General features: G+C 47.9%; 2 protein-coding genes across 2 annotated transcripts in view; one reads left to right on the forward strand and one right to left on the reverse strand.

The window, feature by feature from the left end:
* Window positions 1–13,166, reverse strand: part of WDR31 (WD repeat domain 31) — an 82,239-nt gene that overhangs the window by 6,937 nt on the left and 62,136 nt on the right. The window lies entirely within an intron of this gene.
* Window positions 6,758–7,875, forward strand: LOC148542242 (E3 ubiquitin-protein ligase RNF183-like). The gene has a single exon (XM_088469026.1). It carries the CDS (start codon window positions 7,124–7,126, stop codon window positions 7,697–7,699), a length of 576 nt encoding a protein of 191 aa, XP_088325152.1. The 5' UTR covers window positions 6,758–7,123; the 3' UTR covers window positions 7,700–7,875.

A 13,166-nucleotide genomic window follows, 5' to 3' on the forward strand; every position in this document is an offset into this window, starting at 1 on the left:
ACATGTGACTTAGCCCCGCACCTATCATGTTCACTTAGGACCTGATTCAGAGGTGGACGATGCGTATGAGTCGCATTGCGCATTATATGGGTGTGCGGTGCCGGGGGCACGTGTGCACTGCATATACTGCACCCAATGCGCTCATCGCTGTACCCAGCTCACACCTCCCAACATTCTCAGCAGTCGGGACAGAAGTACTATCGGTCCCTCAGAATCGGGATTGGCCTGCCTAAATTGGGAGGTGTGACGTTATAGTGGGCATAGAGGGCATGATTCTTAGTTGCACGCTATGTCAAACACTGTTGAGTGATTTATTAATGTGTATGTGCAGGGTCGTTTATAGAGAGGAGGGGGCCCGTGTGAAGTCTCCGACACGGGCCCCCTCCTCTCCGCCCGGCGGTTGGCAGCGTACTGAGCTGTGCGCGGCCAGCGCCGGAGTTATAGACTCTGGGCACTAGAGTGTGCCCAGGGTCTATAGTGTATGCACAGGTCACCGGGAAAATGGCCACGGCGGCCATTTTCCATGTACTGCGCATGCGCAAACGATGGGAATATGGCCACTGCAGCCATTTTACAGTCATTTTACAGCGCCGGACCCACGCGCCGACGTGGGACTTCGGAGAGGTAAGTAATATTATTGGTGCAGGGTGTGCGGTGCGGGGCCCCCCTGGACCCAGGGGCCCGTGTTCCCCGCACACCCTGCACCCATTAAAGATACGCCCCTGCGTATGTGTCTAAGTCACACCGCGCATGCGTCCTGATTGTGTTCCTGCAGAATTGCTAATATTTAGTATCCCCTGAATGCATTATGGGGGGATCGCAGAAGACATCTCCGACATATCTGCGGCAGTCCCTCCATTTCCGCCAGCAGCCGCATCCCCCATAGGCGTCTATGGGGGATGCGACGATATCAGACTTACCAAGTCTTAGAATGAGAATCATTGCAGAGATTGGCACCCGCAGCTAAGGTCACCTGGAGATGGCGTAGGCCGCTGTAGCCTATGGGCTACACATCGCAATACTAGCCGGAAGAGGGCTCCGTAGGAACCCTCCCCCGACAATGGCCGCCACGCATGTGTAGTCCGCCCAGGACTCCCAGCACAGGAGTGAAGAGACCACTAATGCGGTCACTTCACTCCCAGCACAAGGCAGGGACGGGCTCCCTAGAGAACCCCTGCCCCTGTGGGTTGAATTTGTTACATTCAGGCGCTGTAATCGCATCCTGCAATGTGATCATGGGCGCTAATATCATGCCCAGATCACGATATCAATGCGATCATTAATAATTGGGCCTCTGAATCACTTACCCTGTCCGGCGGTGCGTTTCGAAGGTGAGTCTTTCTGTCCCAGTGTGCTGCCAATCCATTCCCTGAGGTTCATGGGCGCAGCCATGTTGTCTCTGATCAGGTGATCACCAGTATCCAGTCTCTATCTGTCTCCTGTGCTCACATGACCGCCTCATCCAATCATTTACAAAAGCGCCCTATTTAAGCCTGCACCTAACACTAGCACCTTGTTGGAACAATGTGGTTCTTCACCTCCCAGTGATCTCACTAACTAGTAAGTGTTACCTCTGATCCACTGCCTGAACCTGCGCTACTGGGTCCTTGCAAGCTACTGCCTCCGAGTCTGCTCCATCCACTCTGCACCACTGCGCTGTATGCTGCTTCCAGCCTGCACCTACCAGCCTGTGTTCAAGTAATGGTCGCAGACTGGTTCAGCTACTGTTACTCTCACTGGCCCCAAGCAGGCCCAAGCTATCCCTGGTCCCACTCGTTCAAGCCTGCGGTCCCATTCCGGTCCACACCTGCGTTGCTGGCTGCTACTCTCACTGATCCGATTCCGGTTCAAGTCTCCGGTTCCACTCCGGCTACTCTGCTTTCCCATTCTGGTTCAAGTCTACGGTTCACACCTGCAACCTCTGGTTCTTATCTACTGTCCACATCTGTGAGTTACTCTGTGATTCCAACCTGCTTGTATTCTGAAGTCTCCAGGCCACTCTAAAGACTCTCCCAGTGATTTCAGTGCCAAGGTTTCCACTCGGAGGCCAGGAGACTGCCACCTGGAGATCTTTTCTCCCTGCCTCTAGAGCCCAAAGTCGGCCAGAGAAGGGTTATACGGTCCCCCAGCAGAATTCTAGAAGTCATGGAGGATACCATCCGCTACTCCAGACTTGCCGGCACTTGGTATATGGCTACCTGTCCTGGTGGTACAGCAGAGTGACCCACTGTCCATCAAAGACAAGAGCTTGATTGGTTAAAGGATCCAGGGTGGGCTTAGCCCTCTGTAGTACAGTATTGTGTGCTGGAACTGTATAAAAAAAGGGGGGGGGGCTGCAAGCCTTGTGTGTATTCCTCTATCAGAGAGGACTGTACTTCTGAAGACATCTTGTATACTATGATTGACCCAATCACCTTTTGCAAGGGGACTAGTCTTTTTAAACACTTATGAGCAATAAACATCTTGCCTTATGATGCCTGCATCTGCAGTATCCTGTGACCACCAGAATAGTGCAAAATACTATTCCATTCTCTGGCTGTTCTGGATCCAGCCCAATGTCTCCAAACCCTTTGCCATCTACTTCAGGCAGACTGCTCCATAGTGAGGGACCAGTGAAAATTAGCCAACAGTACCCAGGAAGTGTTGCAGCAGCGTGTCCACACATGCCCAAAAGTAGGCAATTCCAGGTACTGATGACGGAGCCTGGTGGTGGCAGCAAGTTAACCTAACACTACGCAGTGGGAGGAGTCAGGAACAGGCAGTTACTGATGGTTAGAAGGAATCCCTGGGTATGGTGAAGTAAGCCCATTGAGGTTAGTCAGGGAAGAGTAACCCCCCCCCTCTATTCTATCAGTGACCTGTAGGAGCGTGGTCATCCGGTCACAAGCCCCTTTTATTATGAGCTGCTGTAATTTCAGAGATGCTATAATCAATAACTATTTCCCATTTGGACAGAAGTATTATCTAAAGCACACAGGAACTAGATCAGACTACCACATCTAGTACAACTTTGCTATCCTGATAGGATCCATATTTTTGATCCTACATCCTTCTGTATATTAAACCTGGTTCAAAAATCAAAACAAAAATAAAGTTGCAATTGATGAGGCCCGGTGGTGAAGGTGGCCAAGATATCTGAGAGTAGCAGCTGATGACCCGATGTTTGGTTGCATTAGCAACTGATATTATTTTCAATAATTGGCTAGGGTATACTGTAAGATATCCATGAAGGGTTTAGTGCTTAGAGCCAGGGGTGGGTAATTAGCGACCCTCCAGCTCTTGTTGAACTACAAATCCCAGCATGCATTGCAATTTTTAGCATGGCCAAATAGCAAAACTGTGGCAGGGCATGCTGGGATATGTAGTTTTACAACATCTGGGGGGATGATTATTGACCACCCCTAGCTAGCTTACACGGCCAGAATGAACAGAACGGCAATTACTTTGAATAAGCTGATGAAGAGGACACAATCATTTCTGACAACAAATAAAAGTGAATTTTTTCTCCGCTTGTACAAGAGTTGCGATGACCCAGCACAAGATCTGTAATACAATCTGTGTGGTGTTCAGTCGTTTCCCATACAATGTACAGTAGAGGTGATCTCATGAGGGGATCAGTTACAGCTAATATAGCGTAGATTGTCGGACAGCACAATTGTCTCGCGGCTGTACGGAGCCGGCTCCGTTGTGCGCATGTGCACTGGCCCACCATCGACCCGGTTGCGAGCGCACAGTGCTTGCGACCGGGTCTGAATCAGGCCCTCAGTACATAGATTTAAATATCGCTCACAACATTCAACATTTACAAATAATATGGTATTTTGTGATAAAATTGTATTTATGTGCAACAGCTATCATTAGCAACAAATGTTGTGCATAGATGCGAAAATCAACATTTACTATTAAAACTGAAGTAGAATCTTGTGATCTTGCTAATAGATACTGCAAGTGTTCATAACTACAAATAGCAACAAGTGTTCCAAATCTGCAAGTGTTCATAAATACAAATAGCAACAAGTGTTCCAAATCTGCAAGTGTTCATAACTACAAATAGCAACAAGTGTTCCAAATCTGCAAGTGTTCATAACTACAAATAGCAACAAGTGTTCCAAATCTGCAAGTGTTCATAACTACAAATAGCAACAAGTGTTCCAAATCTGCAAGTGTTCATAACTACAAATAGCAACAAGTGTTCCAAATCTGCAAGTGTTCATAAATACAAATAGCAACAAGTGTTCCAAATCTGCAAATGGCAACATTCAACATTTGCTTTTAAACTTATTATCTAGTATTGTGTTAATATAAACAGCAAGTGTTGTACATAAATACACACAGCAGCCCTGCTCACGTGCGGGGTGTAACTACGTCCAATGGAGAACACCCTTTATCATAGTAAAAGCAAATTTCTGATTAGATGGCAAGGATGTTTTGTCTCAGATTTCCATAGAAAATATGCATGGTATAATCAGTTTAATACATTTAAAATCAGCTGTATATAAGGCTTTTAAATTCTTAATCCAAAAATAGCGATTATTGAATTGACTGCCAGCTCTAGCATTGCGCACAATCCCCCAAACTTTGAGCCCCACGTATCTTGTATACATTATGCATCTCGTATTCTATTTTTATACTTCATGCACTTTTTAAATAGTTTTTTTTAAAGTGTTTTCTTTATTGGAATAATGAACAACCTGCTACAATAACACACAGCAGCCCTGATTGGTCGTGGCTACACCTCCCTGATTGGTCGTGGCTACGCCTCCCTGATTGGTCGTGGCTACGCCTCCCTGATTGGTAGGGGTCCCCTGTATCACCCACAGTCCTGAATGAATTGCATCAGCGTATTGGAGCTTGTGGACACTGCCTGCTGTAACATGTACAGTACTTCCACAATTATTATATTTTATTTATAAGGGGATCCAAGGGTTGTGCAGCGGGGATACAATTGACAACAGGATACATAAATACAGATCGCGTATAAACTCATACATAACGGTGAACCTGAATTAGAGATGGACGCTAATGCGATTTCGCACAGAACGCAGCTGCGAAAATACGCTAATAGTTCCAAAGCTTACCAGAGCATAAGGACGCCCACCGCTGCCTTCTCATATGTGTACGATGCCACTTACCTGTGTAAATATCGGTAACATCGACGCACATCGAGCGGCCGTTTTGGCCTTACGGCAGGTCTGACCAGCCGCAAACACGGCACTCATCCTCGCACGCTGAGGGATCTCATGCTACGTATGTAAATGCAATAGCTAATGTATGCACGCCCGTGTAACGGCGTTTAAATGGTAAGACACCTGCGTTTGCAGTTTGCGTTTTACAGTCTGCGTTTGCACTTTGCGAATGGATCCTCTGTGCGTACGGAATGGCAAGACAATTACTGCGCATGCGGCTTATAAGCATTCGCAATGGCAAACAATCGCTCGATCTGCGTAAAAAATCGCCATTTTGTCTGTCTCTGAATCAGGCCCAGTGTACAGTAAGCATGTAGAGAAGGGGAGAGGGCTCTGCTCATATGAGCTTATAATCTATAGGGGATATGGGTGGACACTATGGGGAGAAGAGGCCAAGGGCTGCAGTTATGCTGGGTACATCCGATTTTGAGTTGGACGCAGTGAGATGCCGCACGCACTTGGCGATTTTCTAAGTCTGGGCATGCGTTCCAGTCACAAAGCGCATTTGGCCCGCAGAGGAGCATTGCAGCATCGAGCGCACGGTCTGTGAATTCCAATGGACGTTTCTTGAAGGTAACGGGGGCCAAAGCGAATGAGTCGCACACTGCAAGTTTTGTGAAAATCGTCCACGGCCCAAAGTGCGCTTCTGTGGGACGCAGCTGGACTTACAGCCAGCAGCTCAGTATGACGCTACAATAAAAATAGTAACTAATGCTAGTAACGGGGATGATTTCTGCTCTGTGCAAGATCTCAGGTAAATGGGGACAATCTTTGTGGTCACCTGACCTCCACCATTTAAAGCCCCTCTCTGCAACAGGCACATACTGTAGATCAGAGGTGGGGGAACCTTTTTTCTACTGAGGGCCATTTTGATATATATAACATTATTCGCGGGCCAGGTGCAGGCCATGCCCCCTCTGTATGACATCACACAGGGGCGGGGTCACAATCGCCGGTGATTACAGCAATGCCCAGAACATCCTCAGGATGCTCCGAGGAGCTGTAAGGGCAGCGGTGTGACCACCTAAGGTGTCCTAAGGTTGCTCCATAGAGTCTTGCTACAGGGTGCCATTCTAGGCACCCTGCTAGCCAGATGAGGCTAGCAGAAAAAAGCTCCGAGGGCCAGACCAAATGATTCCGCGGGCCTTATACGCCCCCCCGGGCCTGAGGTTCCCCATCCCTGCTGTAGATGAACATGCCCAGGGCGAGCGGCGTCTTCTTTGTAAAAGTCACCTCTTTGCCTCAGAAAGCCCGGTGCGGCAATATGGCCATGGGGCACTAAAACAGAAGTGTGATGTTACAAGAGTACAAAAATATATTTTGTGCCTTATTTGCATTGGGTGTAAATGGCCCCATAGAGTGCAGTGAAGACAAGTGTGTGACAATGAGGTATAACACACCTATTAATGGGACGGTGGAGAAGGTGAGGCCGTGAAGTGAGCAGCCTTTCATTGTCAGTAACGTGATCCCGTGTCACTGTGTGAATGCACGCCAACAATGTAAGTAAATATTGTTACTAGGCAGGGTGAGGATACAGACCTGTGGAGCAGGTAATTAAACCCTGAACAGCCAGCTCCTGCACAGGACTCATCCTATCACCCTGGTACATTACTGAGGGGTCCGATCAAACCAATGCGGATTGCTGGATGGACAGAAAGACTACTGGGAATCTCCGGCTATGAGATGGGATATGGTCTCCCTAAGAGATGGCATAGCGTAGAGATGGTGGTCTCGCACTATAACTCTGCTCACTTCAAGCCTCATTAAACTTCTAAGTCCAGGTGTTGCTGGTCCTTATAATGCTGTCTCAGGCACCCAAAAGGAACCTCAAGTGCGCCAGAGAGAAGGTTTTGTGAAGACCCCGATTATCTTTGCTCAGAACGTTCTTTCCTCAGTTGGACCTAACAGAAACTTGGTTTCTCCTGGGGGCGAAGGCCATGGAGCAGGAAATCGTTATCCCGGAGTGCCCAATTTGCTTTGCCACCTATGACAATGTATTCCGGACCCCGCTGCTGCTGCCATGTTCTCACACCTTCTGCATGGAGTGTCTGTGCAAGCTCTGCGTCTTCCAGAAGGAGCTGGAAACCTTCTGTTGCCCCATGTGCCGGGCTGTGGTCACCATCCCAGCAGGGGGCGTCCCTCAGCTACCCCCAAACATGAACATCGTGTCTCAGTACCCGCCATGGATGGGCCAGCTCCAGAGAGTCTGGGTGGAGGGGTCCAAACTGTGCTGGAAGAAGGGGCATGGCCAAAGCTATGTCAGGAACACCAAAAACACTTTGTCCCATGTCCCACCAGGAGAGGAAGACAATGTTGTCATCGTGGTCTATCTGCTGGGTCCTACTCAGTCCCACTTCTCGCAACCGGCAGGCCTGGTCGGGGTCCCGCGTCAGCCACAATACCACCGGTGCAGCCTAATGCTGCGGAACTACGGATGCATCATGTGGATCTTCATCTGCTGCATAATGCTCTTCTTCTTCTTGGTGTTCTTCCCAATCTACCTGCGTGTGTAACTCACCTACAGACGAGGCACCACGGTCCCTTCCCGTCCCTTCTCATTACAGGCGGCTTCAGGCATGAGTCTCCCATATCCCTACATAGTCATGGACTGAGAGAGGACATTCCAGCACATTGCGGCTGCGTCTCTTAGGGGTCTATTTACTAAGCAGTGCTAGGAGACAGAGTGAAAAGTGACAAGAAAGTGATAAGGTGCCAGCCAATCAGCTCCCAACTGTCATTTTTCAAACACAGCCTGTGACATGACAGTTGGGAGCTGATTGGCTGGTACCTTATCACTTTTCACTCTGTCTCCTAACACTGCTTAGTAAATAGACCCCTTAATGTCTCCTAATCTGCAATATTTGATTAAGTGATTTATCATTATTAATATCCGATAAGAGGCTGAGACTCTTGAGAATAAAAATTGAATGCAGTCACTTTATAAAATAGTTTTTACTCTGCCCGGGTACAGTGTAAACGGACTATTGCTGATGTTACTATAACTAATGCCAGTCTGTGGGGGCACTGCGTAGTTGTGGTATGATATAGGCCAATCTACAGTCTGTTTTATCACACAACGTGACAAGAGGTCTGTGCAGATAGGAGTAGGCCCATGATTTGGCAGTACTGCACTGGTGGGGCTACTGTACAAAGGATATCCTGCTCCAGCAACGAAAAAGGGTTACTGCCCATATGCCATCCCTCCCCAGCATGCGTAATATGCAATGCTATATACTGCTTCAGCACTGAAGGGGTTACTGTGAGCAAGTTACTCTACTCCAGCGTAAGGGGTTAATGTGTGTACGCCAGTTAATGGCAGCATTGAAGGGGTTACTACGGGCATGCTTTTCAGATCCGGCTTCGGCAACAGCTTAATATGCACACACTACGCCATTATGGCACAAGGAGGTAATAGAGGGTTTGATACATTCCATTAGACATGTAGCTAACCCAGTGTTACTATTGACATACTATGGAGTTTGGCCACTGAAAGGGTTACTGTGTGCATCCTATTACCCCCTGGCACTTAAGAGACTACTGTGTACATTGTTTAGGTGAGGGGGGTCCAAGCACACAATCTAATCTACCCCAGTATCAAAAAGGGTGTAATATAAACACCTGTACCAGACAGCTTTGTGTATATACATGGTACAGCTGAGGCACCGAAGAGGTTAATGTATACTAATTAAATCCGCTGCCAGCATAGAAGGGGTTAATGTAGAAACACTGTCCAGCTCCAGCACAGAAGAGGTTACTGTAAGTACGCTGTCCAGCTCCAGCACAGAAGAGGTTACTGTAAGTACGTTGTACCGCTCCAGCACAGAAGAGGTTACTGTAAGTACGCTGTCCAGCTCCAGCACAGAAAAGGTTACTGTAAGTACACTGTCCAGCTCCAGCACAGAAGAGGTTAATGTAAGTACACTGTCCAGCTCCAGCACAGAAGAGGTTACTGTAAGTACGCTGTCCCGCTCCAGCACAGAAAAGGTTACTGTAAGTACGTTGTCCCGCTCCAGCACAGAAGAGGTTACTGTAAGTACGTTGTCCAGCTCCAGCACAGAAGAGGTTACTGTAAGTACGCTGTCCAGCTCCAGCACAGAAGAGGTTAATGTAAGTACACTGTCCAGCTCCAGCACAGAAGAGGTTAATGTAAGTACACTGTCTCTGATCCAGCACAGAAAAGGTTACTGTAAGTACACGGTCTCTGATCCAGCACAGAAGAGGTTACTGTAAGTACGCTGTCCAGCTCCAGCACAGAAGAGGTTACTGTAAGTACACGGTCTGATCCAGCACAGAAGAGGTTACTGTAAGTACACGGTCTCTGATCCAGCACAGAAGAGGTTAATGTATGAGCACTGTGCAGCTCCAGCACAGAAAAGGTTAATGTAAAATAATGCTGATACATGATGTAGCTCCAGTAGTGGAGTTGTTGATATGTGCACACTATCCACAAGTTTAGTATATTTGCAAACTAACAAAAATGGCAGCTGCTCAATCAATCTAGCAGTACTAATCAGGTGCATGAAAGGGGGGGGGTCATACTAAGTAGAAAAAGAAGGAGGATTTAACCCCCTATTGTACCTCAGCACACTGAATAATACCTGCAACAATATATGAAGACTATATGGTCATAGAAATTCAGAGAAATTAGTTGCATGCATTTGCAAATACATGGGAGGCTGCTGGGCCACGTCACGGCTTCTCTGTTACCAGCAGTCCCTAACACTAATGGGGGGCATCCACTAGACGATTTTATCCCTGTCCAACCTCTTAACGATTTTCCCTTGAAGTTTCCCTTGAAATATGATCTTCCACTCTGAACAATTTGCAAAGGATCTAACAATAAACTATGTTGTTTTAATCTGTGATTGAGAGCTTTCAGCTATAGTGGGCAGACAGTGGTTCATCGTTTGATCGTTCAGCATGAACGATGTGTAAACGATGTGTAAACGATTTGTAAGCAATCAAGTGAAATTGACCTGCATGTTCAGTCGATGGAGGAGACGATCAAACGACCAGCGGGAGCGCGCATCGTACATCGTTAGAAACAATTACTGCACGATTTGCAAACGATGTTCAAACGATGTTTGAACGATTATCGAACGATTTTATCATTATCATTCAATCGTTCAACTTTATCGTCTAGTGGATACCCCCCTTAAGGGGTTCACGTCGGGGCGCAGTGCACCCCAAAAAACGTCCAGCCCAGGACCCCCCCAGGGCATCACACGAAAATGGAAAAAGAGTGACAGTGCAGTGTAAAGTATAGCTGTGTGTGAGTAATCATTAAGTGTGGAATGAGAGGTTAAAATATATGTGAAAAAATACATGAATAATAAACAAACATAAAAGGTGATGTGAAAAGCAACTATGTGTATTAAGTGGTGATGCCCTGAGGAGGCCCAGCCAGACCAGTCCCGGGGGCCCTACGCCCAAACGCTCACGCCCTATGCCTCCTCAGGGCATCACCACTTAATACACATAGTTGCTTTTCACATCACCTTTTATGTTTGTTTATTATTCATGTATTTTTTCACATATATTTTAACCTCTCATTCCACATTTAATGATTACTCACACACAGCTATACTTTACACTGCACTGTCACTCTTTTTCCATTTTCGTGTGATGCCCTGGGGGGGTCCTGGGCTAGACGTTTTTTGGGGTGCACTGCGCCCCGACGTGAACCCCTTAGTGTTAGGGACTGCTGGTAACAGAGAAGCCGTGACGTGGCCCAGCAGCCTCCCATGTATTTGCAAATGCATGCAACTAATATCTCTGAATTTCTATGACCATATAGTCTTCATATATTGTTGCAGGTATTATTCAGTGTGCTGAGGTACAATAGGGGGTTAAATCCTCCTTCTTTTTCTACTATATTTGCAAACTAGCAGAAGTAACACACAGTATAGTCAATCTAATAGGACTTACTTACCTGAGAAGCTTGCAATCTAGCAGTATTGGTTGAATGAACTGAATATGTGTGAATAAGCATTAAAAACAAATGGCCTATTTATCTATATAGTGATGATAAATTCTCGCTAGCTGCTGCCATTTTGGTACAGGTCTCATTGTGCCCGTGGGGAACAGCTGCTGTGATAATCAATTGGCCTGGCGAAGCCTAACAGCGATCGTGGCAGCGAAGTTTACACTGCAGGATCCCTCATAGCACTCCGTGTACTCTTGCATCTGGTAGGAGAGCACTGACGCGGTATACGTTCAGGAAACCGGCGGACGGAATACCGATCGCCGGCTTCCAGTCATTGTTATCCCGACTAGGGACGAATGACAGGCGTCTAAATCTAGATGCCTGTCATTTGACCGACTTCGGGAGACCGGCGCCCGGCATACCGATCGAGCGGATGCTGGGCGCCGCAGCGGACAGCCGTGGGGGGGGGGGACTAGGGTTAGGTTTAGGGTCCCGGGGGGGTACTTAGGGTTAGGCACCCCCCCGGGAGGTTAGGGTTAGGCTAGGGGAAGGGAGGGTTAGGCACCCCCCCAGGGGACTTAGGTTTAGGCGACGGGGAAGGGGGGGTTAGGTTTAGGCACTTAGAGGGGGGATTTGGGTTAGGCACTGGGGGGGGGGGAGGTTAGGGTTAGGCACCCTAAAGGAGGGTTAGGGTGTAGATTAGGTTAGTCAATACTTACCTTGGGATGATCGGGATTTCTTCCTCTGTCGGCCGGGCGCTGTCGGGATTTGAACCGCCGGAAAGGGGTCCAGCGGTAATTCATACCGATTCCACTGACGCCATATGAAAGATTGAACATCAGAACTTCATAAATAGCATAACCCATACATTGTATCTGCATAATCTCCTGCGGCAGAGCATAGAGCCTTAATACTTAATGTTGTGATAATGATGCAGACACAGCTTCCGCTTAATTACCAGAGGCCCAAGGGTTTGGTAAAGAGGCCCCAGTGAGTGGTAAGGGGTAAACGTGCCCATACATGGTGCGATAAAGCAGCCAATCCAATGGATTGGTACGATATGGCTGCTCAATCGTAATATGTATGGGCATGATATCGGACAGAGGGCCTGATTCAGAGCCGCTCGCTAGATGCGATTGCTCGCACGATGTGTATGCAATTTGCGTAGGCAATACATTAGCACGCCCAATATTTCTTAGAGAGCGATCACATAGTGTATGCAGACACCCACCGGCCTGTCTTTAGACGCCCACTTGTGCACGTCATGTCCAGGAAGTGTAAGCAACCATGGGTACATCGGGTAACATCGGATGCTATCGCAGCGCTTGAGGTTGACCATACCCTGCCGCAAGCACTGCGAGCACGTCAGTGTAAAAACAAACCAGGTGACGTGTACTATGATGCTGTCTTATAATTATATACACTGCTAAAACGCCGTTGAGATGCTCAGGCACGCCTGCGTTTGCACCTCCACTCCCCCGTATTTAATGGCCAGCCCGTTACCACTTACAAACGGCTTCCCCTGTCACTCACTCTGCTGCGCTGTCTGTGCGCAGTGAGCGAACGCATTGTGAACTTTCGCTAAGGTATGCGCACTGAGATGCATACGCATAATGCATACCATCGGTAGCAGCGAGAGTATGCATCTTAGCGAGTGGGTCTGAATGAGGTCCAGAGCGCGTTCACCCATGGGGTCGTACATCGCATCCCCAAATCTTGCGGCAGGTTCAGTCGATCTGGGGATGCGATGTGCGATCCCATGCAGTGCTATGCGGGAGGGGGAGCCGGCATATTGGTTGATCACACCGTGTGTGGGGACCTCCCTATATGTCGCACGATGCATATCGCACAGTGCATGGCCAGCTTAACAAAGAGCTAACTCTAGATATACAGTATCAGAGATAAGTACATGAAGTACATATTGGGAAGACCAGGGTTTCTCAATCTCAACTCTCAAGTATCCCCAACAGGTCATGTTTTGAGGATATCTGTCTGTGGAAGCAGATGGGTTAATTACTGTACAAGCAACAAAGATTACATCACCTGTGTATGAT

This window comes from Taudactylus pleione, unplaced genomic scaffold (assembly GCF_031769625.1).
Source record: "Taudactylus pleione unplaced genomic scaffold, aTauple2 ptg000013l, whole genome shotgun sequence".
NCBI classification, from domain to species: Eukaryota; Metazoa; Chordata; class Amphibia; order Anura; family Myobatrachidae; genus Taudactylus; species Taudactylus pleione.